Raw genomic sequence first — 24,344 nt, 5'->3', positions numbered from 1 at the left:
CACACAAACACATATATATACACACACACGTACACATGTATGTACATGCACACAAATGATTTATGTAACAGAAAGAAAACCACTCTGACCATAAAGGGCTGTTTACTTCAAAGAATTGGACAGAACAAACCATACAATACAACTACAGATGTTCATAAACAAGGAGGTATGCTCTCAACACTTCAGCAGCTTGGATTGTGCAAAAAAAAGAATTGAAATGTTTCTAATACTCCATATTTCTTACTTCCACTTCTTTCATAGAATCCTCCTCTCCAACTGTTATCACTCACATGAAAATAATGACTTACAGGTACAACCTGAAGTTTCCAAATGTTAGCCACAGTTAACAAAACCAAACTTTTAAGGAAACACAGCTGAAGTTCTAGAAGTACAATGAGCGAGTTTTCTCCCCTACTTTCTTCCATACTTCCATCTTCAAATGCTCTTACAGAGCAGTAATTATTATCTTATAGCATGTACACTCATGCATACTAAAGATAAAGCACAGACAATTGTGAAATTGAGGATGCAAAACATTGTCAGAAATCTGCCTGTGAATAAGATGTCCAGTAATTTACTGTATCAGAGAGCATTCATGCAGCAAGACATACTTCCATTCAGGACTTCAAGGTTCCATGCGATTATCAAATGACCTCATTTTCCTCTAGAAACTATTCACACATTATGGAACTCTATTATCTACAATTGTTTGCCAAAAAAAACCAAACATATTTGTAGCCCTGAAAACCATCAGACACCCCCAAAACCAACCCCAAAGAAAAACCCAAACATCCTGTAGAGAAATAAATGAACACCACACAACTGTAAATAGGTAACAGCTCAATAAAACCAGTAACATCTGAACAAAGCTTAGAAAGAAAGAAGTAGTATTGACAAAGGAAGAGCTGGCAATCTTTAAGTAGTACAGCTGAGATTTCTGTTCCACTACAAATGGCCTATCCTGGTCATACAAACTCTTTCAAACCATCACTCTCCACACAGCCATAATTTCAGCAAACAGACTACTTGGCAAAATATTTCTCTATATTTCACTAAGCGACTTTTCATTTCTACAGTTACTGGGAAGGATGGGTGGGGTGTGGGTATCAAAGCTCTGGACAGATGACCACACCAAGGGAGCTGCTGTTGAACTGCACTCTGGATGTGATATGCTTCTTTTTACTACACCACCCAAAAAAAGAACATTTTGCCTACCTCGCTGTGTTCACAGAAATACATCGAGAGTCCTACTGTACCATACAACAAAGGGCTTGAAATGAACACAGGCTATCTGGGAAAAGTGCCAGATGTCACTTAAGGATTGCTTATTAGTCTGCAAGTGCAGTATACACAGGTATTTGCCAGTATTGCTTTGTATTAAAAGATTAAGTTATGTAAACTCTACCTGTTTTATAATGTGAAATGGTTTGCATGTCAGGGAAAAAAAATTACATCTTCCATTTGAAAACCACCGGAAAGCTAACAGAACCATTTCCTTACGCAGTCCTTTCCAGTTTGGTGGTGGTGGTTGTTTTCATTTAACTGAGACTTTCTGCACTAAGTACCTGATATGCTTACTGGTCTCACCATCAGAATCACAAATAACTCTGAAGGGGCTTCTGGAAGTCACCTGGAGTCTAGCCTAACCTCACACTCAGAATCATCACTGAGCAGGGTGTTCAGGATCTAGTCACATTCTGAGCATCTCCACCACTGTGGAGAGCTTATTCCATTATGTTTGTCTTTTTTCCCCTACAATCACAGCATTTGCTTCTCCCAATATCAGAATTTCTTTACTACAGCTTGTGTTTGCGCCTCTTTCATCACTGTGCACCATCTCCAGGATAACTCTGGCTCTCTATACATTAGGCAGCTGAAGCCAGCAGTAACATTACCCTGTCGGCCTTCGATTTTTAAGGCTGAACGAAAACGGTTCTCTCAGCCCCTCCTTGTGCAAGATGTGCTCCAAAACACTAATCATTTTAGTGGCCATTTACTGTATCAGGGTCCATCTGTTATGAGGGCCAAACTGGACACAGTATATTGAAGATGGAACTTTAAGTGTTGAATAGAGAAGAATCACTCCAAACTACTGAGCTCCACCTGAACAGCATTGTAACCCTACAAATGCATCAACCACTTTAGGTGGTTTAGGATCATCTGCAAGCATGCTGAAGGTACATTCCATCCCACTGACCATGTCAGTAATACAGATGTCGAACTTACTAACCCATGCACTGACTCCCATCAGACGTCATACTGCTCAGCTGCCTGTGGACTTTGCATCACTGGCCCCAACCAGCACTGCACCGCTGACTGGCAAGGCAGCTCTGGGATCCTTCAGAGAAAACACCACCTTACAACGAACAAGCATTTATCTACTTAACAGTCCAGGAAGCAGGGAACTAATTACAGACATGTCTTCTGCAGAAGAAACCCATAAATGAGCTACCCTTCACTTGAGGTGTCTGTGCCGGTACAGCACTGCATTTTACAGTGCAGGTAACTCTGCAAGTCAAGCTCTACTGGCAGCTTTACCAACGCTTCACTGGGGCTTTGAACGGGTTACAAATTGTGACTCAAGTGAAGCTGATGAGCATTACGACCACCTTAGTAACACATTCTTGCAGGTATGTATGAAAAGTGCTCTTAAAAAACCCCAAACAAACCAACTTACAAAAACCTGCTTACTGCTTCTCTTCTGATTGCAGTTAAATAGTGATTTAACTCTTGACTGTGGTGTACTCTAACAAAAGCAGCTCTGTACCTGCTTAGATTTGAAATGTCTGTCTTAGATGCCATGAATAGAATTGTTTTTTTAACACTAAAAAAGTCACAAGAAACTAATCTATTTGCTATGGTAACTATGCCACAGTACACACAATTATGACATTTGTTTTAATGTCAGAATGTGGCATTTCAGAAAGAATACTGAAAAAGTATAATATAATTTCATTAAATGAAATACTTTTCTGACAAAGCATTATTTGTGGCACCAGCAGAGGCCATGCAGACATTAAGAAACTGGCTCATACAGAGTCTTTGACAACAGAAGTAACCAAATTAAAACCAAGCTTTAACATCAACTGCATTATGACTGGTATTTTCATTTGTGTTTCTTGATTGTAAGAAAACGAGACCTGCAACCAGCCCAGTAAGGACCCAAATTATTTAGATATAGGACAACATTTTAGGGGAGGGTGGAAGTAAACATTAGGTAATACCACATAACAGTGTTATTGCTGTAGTTTAACACAGTCTATAATATTTGAGGTTTTCTTAACTTTTGTGGTATGGCACTTCAAGCAGGGATTAAGAAAAAAATAAACTGAAATACAGGTATGATTCAAGCAGTTTCTATTTAGTGACAGTTAAATTAACTTGGGGCAGGGGGGAACACCCCAGTGAGCCCTAACTCAGAGAGAAACATGTTGCTCCAAAGCAGCTTCCACTGAACGATGAAGTGCTTGGAATTCTACCTGCCTGGGGATACTATAAGGATACCCCCACAGCATCAGAATGGTGTAATTTATACCTGATTTTATAAGCAATGTGGTTGTTTACCTCTATTCAGTTTCCAAAGAAATACTCTAAAGTCACTTCTTGCAAAAACCAAACCACTTTATATATACATTAATTAATAGCCCGACAAGCATGCTACGTATCTCTGGATCTGTATAATGCAGTAAAATTTTCCATACACAGTCCTCCAGGGCACTGCAGTAATGAAAATAACATTTATCAAACTGTAAGTAATTATTTTAATTACACTAAATCAAAAGACTAAAGCAAGAATGTATTTAATTTTATCAGTGGGAAGTTAAGAACAAGGTTTTCCACACAAAAGTTATTATTCATCTGTTGTAAGGCCAAGCTTGAAGAACCAGCAAGTTAAGGTTGCCTGAACTGCCAATACATTTACAACAACAACTCTTAGCTCGCTCAGCTTCTCCTGGCAAAGGTATTTAAGGTTTGTGTTTTCTACTCCAGTTACTGCCTTAGGCAGTATTTATTTTTAACAGGTAAGAAAATTCACTCAGCTGCTTCCTGCAAATATTCAGTTACAGTGTTTCAGAACTGTCATGATCTGTGTATCAGGAAGTCTAAATTAAGGGCAGAAGGAAAAGGAAGTAACGTATTTTGTGGGTACAAAGCCTGCCAGGTTACTGGCCCATACTGAGTATGGTCAGTGTATTTAGCTGGGGTTGTTGGCCAGGTAAATTCTTGATATTCCATTCCCGTAAGCAGGCTCTATAAATTAAGACTTGTAACTAGCATTATCTGAAGATTGAGGGGTTTTTTTGGTAATTGCCGTTCTTGAAGACAACAAACCATTGTTTATCCTCACAGACAAACACTATTCCTCTGCATCCTTACACCAGCTGAGAGCTGCAGCAGGACTAAAGGCAAGCAAAAAAATCCCCAGCAACAAGCTATGACACCAGACTGCAATAAAGCTTGACAAAAATACAGGTAATTTAAATTTGATTCCACCATAATGTATATGCACAAACCAGCAGCCATATTCAGCTATGCCTCGCGAGTTGGTTCCCTCCCAAAGTACTTGAAATAACAGTTTTGAAGCCCCTTGTTTTAACACATATTTATGCATTTTGTGCAGATGCAGCATCTTATGTGAAACATAATAATGAAACCTCGCACTTGCATGCATGAGGCAGGGCAAATAACTTCATTTCATGCTACTTCACCTTATATAATTAGATAAATTGTTAGCTAAGTCTTAGACACACATACACTGTCCAAAAGTTCATCAGTATCTTTAACTTTTATGACAGCACATAACCATAACCTTCCTCTCTCACGAGGGAAAACCACTCAAGAGATTGATACATTCATTGTTATGTAATAGACCAAGACTAGACACTATAAGAGCTGATTATCAATCTTGGCAATCACAAAGCTCAAATATAGACAGCATTCAGGCTGAAGAAAGAACTTGTTTGCCAGTTAAACACCACGGATTAGGGAATGAGCAGGTTCTTAAGAGTGCGATACAGATTCCATACACTTCTCAGTGAGGCCTCAGCTAAGCACAGTATATCCTGAACTCAAATAAGATCTGCAACAGGCAAAACTCAGTCTGGTCTAAGACTAGGTTACAAATTCTGATGTTGACTCTAAAGTTCAACTGCTACATCCACTACTTTCTCACCCTCTGCTACTTTTAATGATTCCTTAAGGCATACCAGCTATGCTCAGCAGCTGAGTGAAGCTACATGCTTTTTTTCTTTTCATCCCCTATCTAGAATTGACTTAAGAGAGGGAAGGATGATATTTAATAACACATGCCACACAACACAGAGCTTTCCCAGGCTATGTTACAAAACAAAAGACTACATGACCTGCTCAAGGTTATGGTATGACTCCACTGCTCACTATGAATTAAAAACTGGATTCCTCCTGACTCCTCCTGTATCTTCTCTAATAAAATAATACCACTACTGAACACTTGGGCATCTCCTTTCATCACAGGATGTCAAAGGTCTTTACAAATATTAATTAAGCATTGCAACAACGCCAAGAATTATGTAAAACTTAATGCTGCACGTGAGTAAACCCAAGCCAAGAATAAATTACCTGTGCTCAAAGTCACAGGACAAGTCAGCATGGAGAACAAATGGCTCTTGTCATTAAGGAGCACTCCAGGAGAAACAAGGACATAATTAATACTTCAAATGCGATGTGAACAGCTCTTGATTGCCAATACATTATTCTAAAGCCTCAGTCATGCTCAATCCTGGAAAAAACCCCAAACCCTTAATAAAAACCCTCACACTAAATGTCAGGCAGCATTCTCATGAAGACACAACGTTTGGTTTCCTCCAAAGAAAAAGAAATCCTGAGATTTTTTGGGTAAAATTCTGTTTTTCTTGTCTGGTGACTTTCCTTAGAGAGCACAGGTGTAAGTGTGATATTCTTTGGTATTCCTACAAAATCAGCCAATAATATCAAATTGAGACAACTCAAATATGAATTCAAGCCCCTGAATTCAATCATGCTCTTCAGTTATTCAAGAAACAACATAGCAATTTACCTTAAGAACTCAGTATCGCTCTCACATAAACAACCTTTATGAGTAATATTTGAGTGTTTTCAGCAAGCGATATTGCAGCCATCACTTAAGTACTTCAGTGATCTTACAACTTAATACACATTCACACTTGACCTCCTACAAACACTACTCCTTTACAATTATTTATTCCTTTAAATAAATCTATCACAGAACTAACATGAGACACTGATCTGTAGCACTCAATAGTTCTAGCGTGAAAGGCGATCATGCTAACATACGCTCATTTGTTTCTATGGGGTGCCACGTTTGCAGGCTTCAGTGACAAGAGATTCATTTCTCAAAATTCCTGTTAATCTGCTGAAATGACCCCAAGGGTGACAAGCTCTGAACTCCTGCAAATATTCCTGTCTAAATTCCATTTGAGAATCTGACACTAACGTGACTGCAAAAAAAAGGCAGAATAAATCAAGCTGAACTAAAGACATTTGCAGATTCACTTCACCATGACCCCTGTGTCAGAGAAGGGGACCTTTGCTGTTAAAATGTCCATAAAGAAATTAATTGAAAAATAACTCCTATGTAAGTCCAGTAGCTTTTGGGAGGTTTGGTTGTGTTGTTTGGTTGTTACTGTCTTTGGTTGGTTTGGTTTGTGGGTGGGTGTTTATTTGTAAAAAGTTCCAACAGCAGTGTTACTTCCCAACAAAAAAACAAGACTCATTGAAGATCAACAAAGTTGGCTGAAAGAAAACCATGTTTCTGTGGTTTTAATTGCAACACATGATTTAGTTCTGACTATGGAATGAATGCCAGCATCTAGGTGCTGGGGGTTTTTTTAGCCTTTAAATATGTTATACTGTAGCAGTAGGAGCTCACTCTCTGGACAGTGAATGCATCTACCACTATTGCAATTTTATCTCAAGTTCTCTGACAGCAGAAAACTGGAGGGAGAAAAAAAATAACCTGTATTTTATTTGATACATGGCTTGTATGACAGGAAGCCATTTTTCTTCCCTCTTACATGGGACAACAGTAAGTTAATATTGTTTAAGCTATCATTCAAACATTAGGCCTTCAGCAGAGGACTGGTAAGATTTAATAGCTAGGCTTCAGTAAATAGTGTTCCAACCCTTCCTCCTAGTAATTCTTTGGAAATCAACAGACCCAAAGTTTTTGAGTTTTCCTTGTTTAAAACAGTTACCCAGCCTTCAACAAAGTCCTGAAGATCCCGGTCAAGTAGTTGCCAATTAGCAGTACGACCCACGTTCAAGATCAAACACTGCTGAGATGCGTGCAAGCGTACTTGGAAGCAAAAAGGGAGCAACCTGTTAGTCTGCAGCCTCAGAAGCTTTATGTGAACAGTGGTAGTAATGTATGCTCTCCGGACAAGCAGATCTACTACAGATAACTATTAAGCAGAGAATTCTCTCAAGTCTGGAAAAGCAGAGATATGTGGATCCTTCTATTTGAATATATTATTTCCAAGTTTATGCTTTAATTCTACTCATCCAAAATATTTTTCAGTGCACTTTGTTCTCAGTAGAGTTTTATGTATTAGACAAAGCAGATTCCTAGCTTTTAACTAATATTACACATAACAGACATCCCACACAAAACATGTAATTGTATTGCAGAATATTCTGACTTTTAAGAGACCTTTCATAAGCAATCTCCTCTCATGGAGGACCATAGGTATATGAAGAAAAGGAATTCAGACTACACTGTTACAAATTATGGTTGGACTTCAACTCCTCATAACTCCATAGAAAACAACAACAGACAGTGCTACAGAGATACAGTAAACACCTCACTACTAAACCTCCTGTTTTATAAGGCTACTATTTAGCATTTGTTGCATATAGGGTAATAACAAATGATGAAAAACTGAAGTGTGGTAAAACAACAGTATTAAATGTGAAGCCAGGTGTTTCACAACAAAAAAAAGCTTAAATACATTTACCACATTAAGCTGATAATTAAAGCAGACTGGTCCTGTCACATCAACTGTGGCATGCATTGTATGATACAGTCTTTACAACACACAAGCTAATATAACCTTCTTCCTTCCCTACTTTTGTATGAAGATTTAAACACTGATAAAAATTATCTTCATAAATTTAATTGTCAGCTGTTTCCTTTAAGTAGTTTATAGAATCAGATGCTCAACCACCATTCATACGATGGAGTGATATTTGTAAGATGAATGCATGACGCTGAAGAGAGTAATTCTGTTAACAGACCATGCACTCTTGTTCTGTGGCTTGCATCTGCTGTTAAGGCAGAAAGGCAGGGATCAAGTCTCATTAAAGCCTCAGTGAAGATGACAGACGGCATACTCCACTCAAGCAACTGGGTAAATCACAAGTGCATTAAGTCCCCTCTCCCTGCTGCATTGCCACAGACATTCTGAAGGCCAAAACATGACACTTGGTCGTAAAACTCTAAGTGAATAAATGAAAGGTTTGGGTTTCACTAAGGAATCTGATACACTCTCCAGTGCAGTCTTCTCAAAATAAAGAGGTATGTGAGATGGTATCTACTTTTCAAGCACCAAGACCTCAGGGGCACTGAAAAAATAACAGGGTTTGTCTCTTTGTAAAACTTCCAATGTTAAGCACAGATTCTTTGCAGAGCCTGGTACAGAAGCATGCCTTTGCCAGATGCATGCTTCTCACCCTTCTACTGCAACCAGCTGGCCCCTCGTTTTCATTAACCATTTCCCATTCGGAAGTGAGATCGATTAGTCAAAACTTCCTAACTCAATACTTCACATCATGATTCGTAATTAAGATGTAAGCTGAAATTATTCACTGGCACACAGAATGAAAACTAAGGAATTGTGAAGAAGCTATGTGAAGGAAACAAAAAAATGAAAACACCACCACAGCACAGGTGCAAGACATGACTTGTTTTGAACCACAAGTAACTAATAATCCCTCCCTGTGCAGTTTCTTAGGCAGCCAAAAAATTCTAGGCCTCTCCAAACTTGTCTCTTCATATAATCACTTCAGTTTTGAGGGCAGATATGACATGATCATTTTGATCTGTCATTCCACAAAAATGATTACTCAAGATGGCAGAAAGAACCAAATATCCTCATCAAGGCATACAGCATCAACAGACACCACTTGCACTCCTTGGTTACATAGAACCAGTCAGATTTTGCCAATCTCCAATTATGAATTCTTCATTCACATGGACCACTGATCACTGTTGTGAATTAGAAGTATCATACAACCATTCTCTGGAATCTAGTGATTTGTTACTTGTCCAAGATGCTGTCAGAAACCACAGGAAGAACACACAGGCACTTTCCTAAATTTCAAAGACTTCAAATTGCTGTTGTGCTTTTGAAGACTAATTGCAGAACACTTTAGTTGACACTACTTGTGCACCCTTCCTTCCTCATGAAGAACAAATTCTTAAGTCATTCATTCTAGCCTGATCTAGTGTGGGGTGTCCCTGCCCATGGCAGGGGGGGTTGGAACTAGATGATCCTTGTGGTCCCTTCCAACCCTGACTGATACTATGATACTATTCTAAAGGCTAACATTAAATTTCTAAGCAATTGTATCCTAGCTCTCCATTTTATGGTATGACTGTGCACCAAGGAATATTCCTTCTGATTTAGGTATCTCCTAGGGAAACACGTGCAATAGACTTCAGAAAGGTAATAAAGACAGTTTACAGACACAGCAAAGAAAAAACCCTCATTCCCTTTTCTTCCTGTCTACAAGCACAATGCATTGGCACAATGCTTACACAGAAGTGCAACAGTGCCTGTTTGAAAGTTCATGGCATTTCATACTCATGAATATCTCATTGCTCCTGTTTTTAACTGATACAACAGAAACCCACAACTATTTCTAAGTAAACATCTTACTATTATTTTTTTGTGAGGTGGGGGTTTTGCTGGGTTTTCTTTGGAGGTAGTGCTGTCTAGATTTCAGTATTTTAACTCAGTTGTTGGCAAGCTATGCCTAGAAAGACATAGTTCTGAGTTCTCCATAGGAGGCATTATCAAGAAGGACAGCAGAAATTCAGTCAAGGGCTTTTTAAGGTCAGAGAAAACCATAACTGTCTAATGACAAGCATTTGTAAAGAGACAATCTATTTTATAATCAAGTGTGAACACCATGGTTAACTCTAGAAATCCTACTGTTTATTCACATATTTTAGCTAAAGGGGGGGGAGGGGGGAGGGAAGGGGGAGGGGAGAAGGCGACCAACTAGAAAGTTGCTGGAATCCATGGAACAGAACTAACACAAGTAGCGGCTGCTGCATCACAATGCAGTACTGTCATCCTAAATCCCATGCCTGCCAGATATCAATGGGGAAACACAACCATTGCTAAATGGAGTGGCACATCTTGCTTGTGATCTGTGCAGATGACCTGAGACATCTATATAGTAATAACTTAGAAAAATGTAAAAATGGCTCTTCTTCATTCCAGAAGGAACAGAAGACAACAGCATTCTTCAGGCCTCTCCTACCTCTTTAAAATTAACCAGCCACAATGGTTATGAAGTAGAAACAAAAGCAACTTTAAGAAATAATCAGAAATAGGCAGAGCCGATTGCCACCTCTCACATTTAATAATCTGACATGATGTTTATTTCATCCATTTTTATAGTCCTGACACTCTGCACCAGTCCCTAGCTGTGGTGTGTTTTTTTTCAAAGTTAACTTTATTTCATGCCTTCTGGAAATGAAGCATAGATTAAACCACCTAGTCTAGACACGAAACTCTTACTAATTGCTAAATAAACAATCACTTCCTTGTATCTGAAAGACATTAGAAACTTTCGGTGAAAACAGTTTGCTGTATCCTCAGGCATTTGTTTAAACTAAGGACAATCTCCCATCAGGGAAAGAATTTCTTTTAACTATGCTGTTATTTCTGTGGAATTGGTGCCTGCCCAACCAATCTCAGCAGTCACTCATCTGAGAGCTTTTCCTACTTGAGCGCAGAAGACAAGGTTTTTGAAATCTTGATTGAGGGTTACCATTTCTTCTCTTTTTCCCGGAAGAGTAATTTACAGCTTAAGTGATGAATTTAACTTGCTGCTTATGTCATTCACAGATACAGTACCAGATCAATTTCTGACTTCAATCCCACTTAAATATACCTTTGCTTTTGAATACAGTACTGTAAGAAATTACACAATTTTTAAAGCAGTAAATAAATCAGAGGACTGGACAGGTGTCTTGATTAAAAAAAGAAGATATCCAGTGGTCATCCATACTCAAGAACAAAGTACCACTAAAATATACGTTACTATCAAAGAAGAAATTTCTCTTGAAAACTAAGTCAGCTCAATGATGTCTCTTTCAGAAAGCTTATGTTCTTGAATACATGGAAATTCACATCAAAAAGGTCTTCAATATATAAAAACCTCTAAGATGACAGGACTTTGCAAACTATACACAACATGGCTATGATTTATCTTCCAGACCTACACCACTCTGTTTTTCTGCTCTGGCAGAGTGAAATAAATTGTAAAGTGAAAGGCAATCCAAGAAAGCATCTGAAATGAGGAAACCATGGCACTGCCATGTAAGGTTACAAAAGAGCACCACTAGAATGGTACACAGCAAAATGTCAAGTCACACGGGAAAAAACTGAGGCGGAAGTTTTAGTGATGAGTGAAATTTACCATTCAACAGGTTCCTGAAGTTCCAAGACTAAGCTGATTTGTCTTGTTGACTTCTCATGCCAAGTTGTGTTTGCTCCTTCTAGGTAATTTTTGCCTTCTTGAATTATGCAAAACCAGTATCTTATTTTTAATGAAAACCAAGTACTTCTCATGTTCAGCAATGACACCATGAGACACAGAAATGTATAAAATTTACAGATACTATGGTTTTCAAGAGAGCATTCTTTACTTCTCAGTAGTTAAAAACACACTTGTTTAGCATCAGTCCTAACAGAAATAGCCACATCAAACCCACTTAAAGCACTCAGCATACAGACTCACAAAAGTTCCACGTTTCAAGAGTCAAACATAATTTTTACCTCTGCTGACAGCAGATCTGAAGACTCCTCCTATCTTTAGTTAACAGCTATCTCTTCCTATCTACCACTGATAAAATGCACAGAGTGGAACAGAGCAAGTTCATTTTTCAGACACTACTGTATGATTTTGTGACAAGAATGTAAGATATGCAGTGTTCCACAACCCCCCCAGACTTTACTGTATTCAGTTAAACCTTTTCTCTATCCTCTTTGAGAAAGGTGGCTCTGCACAAAGACAGGTCAACTCTTTGCTGCTATAAAAAGTTGAAGGTTAAAATGCGTAAGCTGATGTGGGAGACTATTTCCTGCTGAAAGAAAAGCCCTTTAAACACTAGAACCTCAAATCTAATTTGTCAGCTTATTGATGCTTCCGTGCATACTGCCAGTGCAAATCATCTATGAAGCCACCACATTGAAAAGAATGGTCAATGCTACCTAGCAAAAAGGATTAACATGACCTTCCAGTAAAAGTGATACAGAAATCACACAAGCATTTAAAATTCCAAATTTCAGGTGAAGCACCAGACCTTTGGCTTTAATCAAATCCATATGCCATGCTACAAGTGCCAGCTGGACTTACGATAGTCAGTAAGTGTAATTTACATGTGCCCAACTGAAAGGAGGAAGTGTATGAAGAGTCACTTTGTTTTAATGCCCTTAGAGCATAAGGAAGAGTATTTAATTTTTTTTTCATGGGACACCACACTGGAAACATAACCCTGACTTAAACTGACCTTTCATAAGCTTGCTCTTAACTAACATGTTGTTTTAAAGAGGAAGGAGAACTTTATTCTGCCTCTGACGCTATCACTACCAACTTCAAATAGGGGGCAGCACACCTCAGAATTAAACAAGCCCATCTGGGTCTCCCACTCACCATCACAAGAACCTAGCCCATAATACTGTTCCGGGTGGTGACTGAGTAGCAACTCAGCTACTCATCACTGTATGGTTACAATATTTCTGGAAGACATGCTAGAAAGAACTATACAATTTAGTTCCAGCGTATTACCATCTGTAAGAGGTAAACAAACCAAGAACTGCCACAAAAATGTCAACCTCTGAAGCGGCCCAGGCTCAACAGCAAACCCTGATGGACATCTAGTTAAACATCATCAGAGGCCCAAACCACACAAAGAGCTGAAACTGAAAGGGAAACTCAGAAAGGGTTTTTCATCTGGCTTGGTTAGCAGAGTGCATAATAAAAGACAGCTAGTAAAAAAGTACACCACTAATGCTCAAATTACTATTTTCATTAATTACAAATGGAAAGCTCTAGATGCAGCCTCAAAATGCACACTGCTCAGTATAGTGCATGGCAGTCTGAACAGTGAGGTAGAGGCACACTGCACATGCCAAGAGACACTGAGCCACTGTTGTAGCTTGGGGGAGAAAGGAGAAATGAGGGCTCAAGCGTTTCAACCCCTCAAAAGTGAACTATTCTATTGTTAAGCTTTCTATATTTGGAAGTCTTCTTGGAACTGTTTAGCATGTTTGTTATTTTCAACAGACAAAATAACTTCCTAGTAAAGCACTCATGTATTTTGTGCCTGTTTGGGGATTTTTAGCTTGTTTGCTCTAGTTAGGTTCCATGTTCATAATAGAGGAAAATAGCTTTTCTCTCCTTTCATACTCTAGTGAAGGATAATACTATTTAAAGCCTCATTAAAAACTCAAGTGTTAAATACAGAATGTGATCTTCAGTTTAATAAACAGTTACTTCAGAAAGATTGCCTCTAAACTAGGTTTTCACTTCTATTTTAAAACCCCAAAGAAAATCCTGCACTTCTCAGGAAATTCTGTTTAAACAACATCAATTTTTCTCTAGGTAGCACGCAGAGCGCCTTTTAAGCCCTGAATTCCTCTACCTTCAGCAAAAACCCTTAGTCTGACCTCAAGACACTGCACTATCATTTGTTACATTTCATGACCCAGCTACATTAATCATAGTCCTTGGCAAGTGGAAATCCACAACTGCCAAACACAAATTTTAACACCAAACGGAACTTCTAACATTTGAAGTTCTGAAAGAGGTGAAATACACAATTCTTCTTATCCCCATTATCATTTTCAAATCTGCTTTGTTCCCATGAAGTCAGAAAGGAAAAATAAAGCATCATTCTATTCACAATTCAGTACAGCTGTGTATCACTGGCTTCAGCTCCAGGCCACAAGCCAGGAACTTCTGAGTTCAAGTCTGGCTCTGCCACTGACTTTCTGTGTGGCCTTCAGAGAGCTTCTCTATTTCTCTGCTGGTCCTCTTGAATCTGTACACTTACCTTACTGAACACCACTTGCTTTCTGCAGGCTTTGCAAAACCAAACCAAAACCAACCAATCCAAAACAAATCTGACAACTTTAACTGTGTTTGAGAGCAACTTTTACCACAGTTTTTATGCCTAAGGCCCACCAGTAAGTGCCTGCATGTCAGCTGATACTTAGTAGTTTCTAAACACATTAACTACCAACATGCACACGCAAGAGAGGCATATACACATGGTACACAAATACCAAAAGATGAGCAAGTTTGAAAATAATTTCAGAGTTTGCTAAAAAAAATAAGATGAAAAAACTAAAATCAAGTTATCAGCTATAATTAAACAGAACAACTTACAACCTTCTTATTAACCCACCAAGCCAGTGATGAGGCCAGTTTTTAATCACTTAACTTTAAATGTGCAGGGCACACAATACTCAGGGTAGAATTGTACAAAGCAATTCATAGTTTAGTTAAAAAAATGGAAAAATGACCTAAGAATGTGAAGGGGGGGAAATGGGTTTAAGCTTAGCCAAACTACCTAGCACTAACTGAAATATCATTTGAAAGATGTTTTCTTCAGTAAAAGACCACATAAACTTAAGCTGACCTATACTTGACAAGTGCATTGTAGAAGACTTTGGCTTCACACTATCTAGACCGAAGCAGAAAGCAATGGAGACTGACACTAGCTAACCTCAGCTTTTCCCAGCTTCAGTGATCCAATCATGCAAATACAGCTCACCACCTTTAAAACACTACAGCTGCCTTTACATCCACTCCTGGAAAAATCCACTCCCCAAAACTTTATGAAGACAGAGTAACTTTCCCAAAGTTAACCTGTTCAGTTACTCATGGCCTAGCCACAGAGTGACAGTTAAAAAAGTAAGAAAGGATAGCTTTATGGTACGCAGACCCAAGACTCTCCAAGTTTAGCCTCTACCTACATTTGCCTTTTTCCATCTTGCTTCACCTAAAACCTGCAAAGAACACACTTACTACATTTTTCCTGTAAAAGGACATAGATTTTATTTACTGTTGTGGGTTTAAAGACTGGATGTCTTAACCATAGAGACTGGTAAATATAAACAAAAACTGTCACCCAGTTAACAATACAGCAGAAGAGCATATTATTTTTGTGATAAAAGCAGTCACTCAAGGACTTCATCATAAACAGCTGTTCCAAAACAGCTACCATGCAGAGATGAGGAGGCTAAATCCAAATCCATAACTGTTCCACAAATGGGACTAAACTGGTTTGAACAGCTGAAAAATTACCTGCATGTAAGAGTTAGGATTATCCAATCCTTTGTCATTTACTAAAGCTTGCCACTGTAATCCAGTGGTTTTCAAAACCTTACTTGCTCATTAAACCCTAGAAAGTTAGAGAAATACCACCATGAAGAAGTACATCTGAACACCCTACTGTAAAGATTAAACCTTTATCTAGAGAGATTTTTGGGTTTAGTTTCTTACATCACTCCCATCACTGTGTTTCTATCAGAAGCAGCACTTGTGAATGCTACAGCAATGTCAGTAATATTGGTTAGCAAGCATTCCTGCAAGGCCACTCCAGATCTGCTCTGAATAGAATTACAGGACACAGGTAAAGATGAAATCAAAGAAAAACAATCCTAATGCCTTGTCCACTTTCTCAACATCATTTGGCCAGGTTGAGATGTATTAAACAGAAATCTGAACACTACCTGTGAAGGAAAGGAAAATTTAACACTAACACAAGGCAGGCTACTTAATGTAAAATTTCAGTGGATACTGCTGTAACTGACTTCCATAGCACCAGGTGGAGCCTTCTTTTACACTAGGTTTGGCAAAGCTTTGAGGGTTTTGCTTCAGGTTAACCAAGTATTTTTACAGGCACTTTGAATCTAGTCACCATTTAGATCCCAACCAGTGCACATGAACTTGTAATGACATCCACAAAGAAAAACAGAGCTACATACAGAATGACACATGCCTAACCTAAATGGGATATCCTTTACTGCCATGCACTGCACTTTCTAACCACTTTGACATGGTTTGAAAATAATTTCATATTTAGTTTGGGATTTTGGTGGTGGTGGGTTGGTTTGTTTGTGGTTTGGGTTTTTTTGTTGTTTGTTTGGTTTATATTTATTATTTTGGAACAAACCCAGCAAAAAGTTACCAAATTAGAACTTCCAATCATTAAAATATCAAAATTTGGTGTTATGTTGTGATAAAAGCATCCTTCCTATGAATCGTTCAGCAAAAGACTGTGTGTAAACATGTTGTATATTTAGCCAGCAAAGTGATGTATCAGAATGTATCAGTCTCGGTTTAGTTGATGTAAGCTCTCAGTAGTAGTAATCCTCCTACCAAAGAAAGCTGTTTTGTAGACAAGTATATCCAGAGTATCAACACTGAATTAGAACCATGAAATAATATACTATTAGAAAAATAAATGCTAATACAGAAGCTGCAACAAGAATATGAACTCGCTCACATTAGGACTCCAATATTGTTGCAATGTCTTCCACTACAAACAGTAACATTTAAACAAGGGGGGGGGGGAGGGGGGGGAATGCAAGCAATATGGACCACGTAAAGGTTTAAATAACAGAGGACATGGAATTCTAGAGAACTGGATGGCTCAGGCATAGCCAAACTCACAAATAGAGACTGAACCATGATGGCAACAAACTTGTGTATATTTGTCACAGAGCACATGTAAAATGGGACAATTGAGCTCAACTAATTAACGGTTAAGTGCAATTAGGAGGATATATGTATTTAACTCTTCCTGTTTTCATACAGGTCAACTAGCCCAAAAAACTCAAAACCTACAAAGGCCATGGTGCACACATGTTTTAAAAAAACAAACATTCCAGCAGCCTCACTGCAGCTGAAGTTCTGCATGTTCCCATGTACGTGGAGTGGAGGCTGTGCCCGACAACCACTACAAAATTAGCAACGGACAATAGCTTGTGATTGTGCTGCTTAACAAATGTTGTGCTTACAAAAGGAAAAAAATACTGAGACTACTAGAAGTAATTTTGCCATTGTTTCTCTGAAAACCACTTCTTCAATTCAGAAATTAAGACAATGTTCTGCTCAAGTTCAAATCAGGTTTTGGGTTCAGCTTCAGTTTTCAACAAGTCTCCCCTCAGTGGTTTGTCCCTGTAGTAGATGCATTTTTCCATACTATTTAACCCTTGGTTTGACGTGTTCTGCCTTTAAAGACCCTCTTATGTTTTACTAGTGTACCTTCTCTTAGGTTTCCCACATGACTCAATGGGCTAATTAATTCTGGAACTAGTTTTTTGAAAGAGGATCAAGGTTTGTCTTTTAATTTGTCCAGGCTGTAATAGCCAAGACTCAACTTTTCAGAAATCATCATAAATACGTAACTCTAGAGCATTTCAGCCCTGAACTATAATGCCAACATCCATAAAGCCCTGGGAACCCCTTCCAAAGTGTGTTGAAGGCAACATGGATAAAAAAAGCACTAGAATTTGCATATATTCATGGCCCTCCCAGAATATACTCTTGGAAAAGAAAAAGAACAGGAATTGTCTTCTTAGGTTGGATGCATATGCACAAAGGAGAAAAAGAATTTAGGCAGTGAGAAGTGTTAAATGTACAGATCTGAAGACAGAACTCACCACAAACAGAGGCACTATTTCTCTTATGCCTTTCAAAACAATTATGGCACCATCACACAACCAAAACAGAAATATTTTCAGTATATGGCATTTTTTACCTCCACAATGCCCCCATATTTGCCCCCAATACTGAAATGGTCAAAAAGCACTATCTTGACACTCAAGTTTAATTGCCTTGTTTGACCAATATACCAACTAAATGCTACTTCAGCAATTAAACCTGCTGCTTCTTGACATTAATACTGCACTTGCCTTGCTTTGAGAGGCTTTGTATTCACCTAAGCTGAATTTTGTGTTTCTTCATAAAATTCATTCTGCAGCAATAATTGTAGCTATGTGTATAAAGTTTAGCCCTTCAAAAATCTAACTAGCTTCCTCTGCTACATTCTTGTAAGTGAAAAGACTCACTTCTGCCCTAACATTATGCACCACCCTTTACAGGAGTTTCAGAAAGGTTACACAAAACTAGAATACAGAATCCCACACCTGATTGCCTTAACAGGACATAAAGTATTACTTTTTAGAGGTAAAAATCCTATGCAACATACTTTCCTGCCTCAAATCTTGATCTGTTCAAACAGGAAATCAATCATTTTACAAGTTGAAACAGCTCGTAGGAAGGAAGGGTTTTGGTTTTTGTTAAAGAAAAAAAAAATCCCTTGAACATCTCAGGTTTTTTTAAGCAACAGACAACAGAATACCAAATGTGCATATCCCAACACAACCTGTTCAAAATAAGCTGTAAATTTAGCTTCCCATCTTCCACTGTGGTCACCAAATGGAAAGCAGATCTACAGTGACTAGGAAAAGAATTCTGCTTCAAGGTGCAAGCCACAACAAGTTTTTGCAGAGGTACTAGGAAAGGTAGGGATAGAAATTCTCTTCCACCAATTTGCTAATTGCTATATAGGGTTTGATTCATTTATAGATTGGATGCTTTCTTGTCTACTCAGCCACCTATAAGACACTGAAGTCTCAAAATGTTTAGCTGAAAGCAGCCAGCAAAGATTGTACAGACTCAAAGATGTTATTTTTTTTTCCCTGCCCCCCTCCACACCCCCTCCCCCAACCCTCCCTTTCTACTTTCCACCAGAAGAGCAAGAGGCTAAAAAGGGTGCTGAAAGCAAGCATAATAATTTTTCAGACACTTGTTTCCCCTGATTTCCCCTCACCATTAGAACTGCAGAGTCCTATACATTGAAGCTCAGTGGCAATAAGGCTTTCCTTGTCGATTATTTTTCAAGATCCCTTGGATGTAGTGAAAAAACACTCCCAGGGCTTTGCCAGCTACATACTTCAGCGGTAGTTTTCAACCTACTAAAACAGTCTGTTTTGAAAAGGGCTTGATTACTGTACATACCAGTAACAATTGACATGTAAAACGAAAGCAAATCAACTAAAGCTTCAAACCCATTGTCATCACTGTGACCTGAATGAAGCAAAAAAGGCTCTTGTGCTTCAACACTTCTGTTGCAAGCTTCGAACTGATCTAGAAATTGCAACTCAAGTCAGGTCACTCAAAATTATTTTATTTGTTCCCTTTGTACTACTGGAACTTTCTGAATGCAATCAGTTTAGAACTGCCCAGACTTGCACTTTTAAAATCCTACGGTTTCACAGGCTGCAAAGTACTCAACACACCCTGCACTAAGATCTGATGGGTCAAAGGCATATTTATATGAGGAATTATTTCAATTTGTTCTTGTTATTTGGTGTCGTCTCACAAAGCTACTTAAATGTTTGACCAATTCTTCACTAGAATTTTCTAGTATTCTCTAATTGTTTTTTGTTTGACCCATAACAGGATCTATAGCTATAAGCAGCTGCAAAAAGGATCCAGTAATCCATGTCTCTCACAATCAAGCTGTTAACATTTACAGACTTTAGAAGTGTGTAATGTAAGACGGTAATGCATGAAGGCAAAAAACACCCAGGACAGACACGGTTCATTCCTGAAGTGCAGATTCTGTGACAGCTATGCCCTGCAATATTGTCAACTCAAGGCAACATTTAGGTTTTGTTACTTCCTCAGTTCAACCATTGTATGCTACAGCAACTGTCACAGAAACTACATGGTTGATGTTTTGGTCTAGTACGTACTACAACTAAGAATACCACTATTTCATATTGCGTTTGAAAACAATTTGAAAGTCTATTTAAGTCTGTTAATCAACAGGTATATTCAACATATTCTGGCTACACCAGGAGCTCCACTAAGGCCAAAAATGCTTTGAATAACAACAAGCTAGAAGGCTGCATCAGGTCAGAGACAGAACATTTCTGTAATATGCTCTCACAGACACACACCAGTAACAGGAAGGCAGAATACAATGAGTTCATTAACCCTAAGAAGGGAGAATTTAATACTTTATATGCAACCTGGGTTATCCATTATTACCAACTTTAAGTCTAAAACTGTTGGCAAAATACACTATATTGACTCCCAGCGGTATTCTTTTCTATTGGCTTGCTCTAAAGTAAAAAACGCTTAATCTCCAACAGAAACTTCATACACTGTAGAATAGTTTCAAATATTTGTTAGCCAGTGGAGGAAAAAAAGCCCTGATACAAACTACTACACCACTATAGTGACGACAGCCAGATAGTTTTCAGCATATTAATCCAAATCTGCCTCCTTTATTTGTAGTTAACTGTATGGCTGTAAGGCCACAAAAATACCTTGTACGTTTACAAAGTTGACCTGCCAACCATAATCAATGCACACATGCTGCAATGTGCAAGTACATTCACATGATTATTTGCATAATTATCTGCTGCTTAAATGTCCACCTACAAAAAATATCACCGCACAAGGCCTATCAGGAAGGGACGGAGAACAACGTACACCACCACACAGAATTTTCTTCATTTAACCTCACAGAAAGGAGCATTACATCACACTCTTACAATGCAGGAGGAGGAGCCTGTTCTCAGAAAGCAAGCTTCAGCTATTCCCCTTTAATTTTCTGCTTGGTTCTGGAGGGAGATGCAAATAACTTGAATTTAAATTTTTAGTAACACAGAAGACGGAAAAGGGGCAAGAAAACACAGCTTCTTAGCTACACTTAATTACACGCACTTGAAAAGGGGTTTTAAAAAGAATAGAGAGCAACAGCCTACAGAACATCTGTAGCACCCAGCATCGCGCATTTGCAAGCATACATTCCACAGTACCTGCCCCACATTCTATCAGTCGCCAGACCCGTTAAGCAGAGAAGGGCTCTCCTACTCTAGGATATGGCAAGAGCATTTTAAAGCCAGCACACCCTTCCCGCTTCAATTCCCGATGCCGCGTTTATGGGGCAGCAGGACCATTTGGTCCCGACGAGGGCCGAAGCCACCGGGGGAGGGGGGAGGGGAGCGGCAGCCTGCGCCGAGCCCGGCGGCGGCTGCGTGTGCTCGGCTCGGCGGGCTCCGCCGGCTCGGACCCTTCCGAGCTCCGCACCGCCCCGCGCCTGGCACCGCAAGTGTTCGGCTGTCTGCTTTGGGTTTGGTTTTTTCCCTTTCTCCCCGGGAAGGATAGCCCGGCGAACGCACTTCCCCATCCGTCCCTTGTCGGACCCAGCAGCTGAAAGAATGCAAACCCATTTTTATATATGCAAATTTTTGCAGCAGATTTAAGAGCTTCGGGTGCTGTGGGGAAGAAATCCCTCCGTAAGAAGCGTCTATTTAAATAAAACAAGATTTTCAGTACTATCTTGTACTTCGTTGGCTTGGAAAAATACAAACGATCTTCTGCGATTTGCCTAAGCGTTTTAAATTACAAATATCTCCAACATCCACAATACACTTCTACAGAGACCTCCTTCTAAAAAGCTCTAGAAATACAGTGAAAAGTGCTTTACACCTAAACCCAGACGACATCTGAAACGAGTATCTGTGCTAGAAAAAGGAACTCTGCAAACCCACGGATGCAAACGCTCAGCTCCGGGTCTTAGCAAAAAAAAATCATCTACTGATAGGTAAAAACAATAATAATAATGAAATATAAATGTACCACTAACCTCATAAAGTGCAGCAGTGCTTAAATCCAGCGAGTTGAGGCATACAAGGTAGAAATGGAAATGAAAAAACTAAAAATAAAAATATTTCGTGTTTGTTTAGGTTTTTTTTTTGTTGTTTTTATTTCAAATGTTCAGAAACCAGCAGAGACTCTGTCGGCCATTTTGGCTTGAACTCCCTCACTCACTCTCCCTCGCTCCCTCCCTCTCTCTCCCTCTTGCTCTCTCTAAAGGAAGCAGCTTTTTGTGACCTTCAAATAGAGACGGGTCACGTGACGCCAGCCGGGCTGTCAATCACCGGATGGGACCGGCCCCCTTCCCGCCTTAAAGGGACAGCGCCCTACCCGCACCCAGGGACAACTGCTCCCCAACGAGCCCCCTGCACCCGCCCGATCCTTTTCCGCTCATCACGCAAAGGCAACGCACAGGAGCCGTGAGAATATGCAGAGCAACTCAGCCGGGGCTTTTCTTTTTACAGCCAGCTACAAGGCAAACAGCCGCTTATGCTAATTCTACACTGCGGCTGCAGAACCGATAAAGGCACGATGATGAAATGCCTACGTTCCGCCAGCCACACGCACTCCTCTGCGGTGCGCCGCGGGACACACGGCCGCAGCGCTTACCACCAGAGGAAACCCCTTAAAGTACCCCATCCCGACTGAAGGACAAGAATAGGTTCATCTTTAGCCCACGATTAATCTCGGCTGTAACCAGACTGGCTGCAGGACACGCAACAAGCCCAAGATCCAGGTTCAGAGGCACGAACACCTGCAGCACAGCAGAGCAAACTCGGTCTCTCCAGCTGCCTCGACTGTTTTTAAATCTCTAGGCTGCAACTCAGTCATTAGGCAGACACTCGCTAGTCTCTTTCCACAATTTCCGTAGATAAATATTCCAAGAGTTGAAAGAGACAATCCCGGAATGTTGCTACATTACAGACATTACCTTGAAAATACAGAAACAGTAAAGAAACAGTATATGGTAACGTGAGTATGGCTGTGCTCTGAGGCTTGCTCCCGAGCCAGCCCAACACAGGTAACAAATGCTTGAACTGAGTGTGCAATGGAACAGTGCCCAGTGACATAAATGACAGCAGCAAGGGAAGCTCAGGGGAGCACCCTCAGGATTGAGTCCTTAAAAATAGACACGATTTGGTTACAGTGCAAAATCATACAGAAACCTGTAGAAAGTAAAAAAGGCCACATTAGCACTAAAAAACACCACAGAATGTAAACGACTTTAGAAGTCATGGGAGGGCACTCCATAGGAATGAAAGGGGGGAGGGTGCAGAAGCTGCATTCTCTGAATGAGAATAAACATCGTTAGTGTATATTATCATACTACATAAGTCATTGGGCTAAACATTATGTTTCAAAACGAAATCATCGCGAAGCTATGAGTGGCTAATACAGCATAGGTTTTTGACACACTTTGCTCCTACTACCCTCACAGTAAGGTACAGAAACTCCAAAATGGGGATTCCCCCGGGAAGGGATTTCTTCAACAGGACATAAGGTTGCACTGTAAGCATTCCTGCATCTATCTCTGCAGGCTCACGAAACTGCGGACATTGCTAACGCATGTTGCATTTACAGACACTTAAATAAAAGCAGTTAGATGCTAACTCTTTGGGTTGCTCTGTCTAAATCAGAGCAGAGAATTGGCCTGCTGGATGTAGCAGCTTGGCATGCTTTGTGTGGCACGGATAGCCCAAACACAGGAGTTTAAACGCGGTGAAATCTCAAGGAAGGTGCTCTTATTTGTGGCAACACCTGACAACGCCACAAACGCTCCGAATATCTAAAGTCAAAATCCAAACCAACTGCTAGGTGTCTGACACACACAGCTTCTAAAAGCAAACATATGCATATTCATAAACCAGCTATCCTCCATCTGGAAAATAACACTAAGTACTTAACTGCATGTCCTATACATGTTCACATTGAGTATGACAGTATGCACTAAGCTACAGATAATTTTACTCCCTCTTAAAAGCCAAACTGTTTTACTTGGACTTACAAATCCTCTTAACTTCTGTAGGGCTTGCCAGCTCCCCCATCCTAAAGTCCTGGAAGCTTTTACTTCGAGTTGCTAATACTGTGCTGACTTTAAGCGCTCGGGGCACTCATTTCAGTTGCTGTGTATCAAGTGTAAATCACTGCTATAAAATTTCACCTTGACAACTTTCTATTTATAAGGCTTTTTAAATCAGAACACTTTTTTATAAGACAAGCTAAAAAAAAATAGAAGAACCAACAACATTTAAGCCAGTGTGGGCAATTCTTACCTACCTGTGGCATGGATAAACAACCGTTGATTATTTAGCATTGTTAAAAACGTACAGATTATGGGCCTAGGTTTTATCTGGCCTAGTTTGTCTTCCATAAAGAACCACGAA

The 24,344-nt window shown here is 39.5% G+C and overlaps 1 protein-coding gene and 1 long non-coding RNA gene across 13 annotated transcripts in view; one reads left to right on the top strand and one right to left on the bottom strand.

Moving 5' to 3' along the window:
* TNRC6B (trinucleotide repeat containing adaptor 6B) overlaps positions 1-24,344 on the bottom strand; it is a 126,206-nt gene that overhangs the window by 52,445 nt on the left and 49,417 nt on the right. Inside the window, exon 1 of one of the 12 annotated variants that reach the window (XM_068142507.1) lies at positions 21,950-22,190. The exons of the other annotated variants lie outside the window; for them this stretch is intronic. Coding sequence (XP_067998608.1) covers positions 21,950-21,954 — 5 coding nt within the window. The 5' untranslated portion in view covers positions 21,955-22,190. Of the gene's footprint in view, positions 1-21,949; positions 22,191-24,344 lie in introns of those variants that run through there. 12 annotated transcript variants of the gene reach the window in all.
* Positions 1,939-23,594, top strand: LOC137443117 (uncharacterized). Its single transcript, XR_010987822.1, has 3 exons — positions 1,939-2,630; positions 4,351-4,473; positions 22,180-23,594. It is a non-coding gene; the product is annotated as an uncharacterized lncRNA (long non-coding RNA).

Source organism: Melanerpes formicivorus, unplaced genomic scaffold, assembly GCF_026170545.1.
Source record: "Melanerpes formicivorus ecotype bairdi unplaced genomic scaffold, bMelFor1.0.p_v2 SCAF_8, whole genome shotgun sequence".
NCBI lineage: Eukaryota > Metazoa > Chordata > Aves > Piciformes > Picidae > Melanerpes > Melanerpes formicivorus.
Note: the sequence above shows the minus strand (reverse complement) of the source record. Positions and strands in the feature narration are given on the sequence as shown.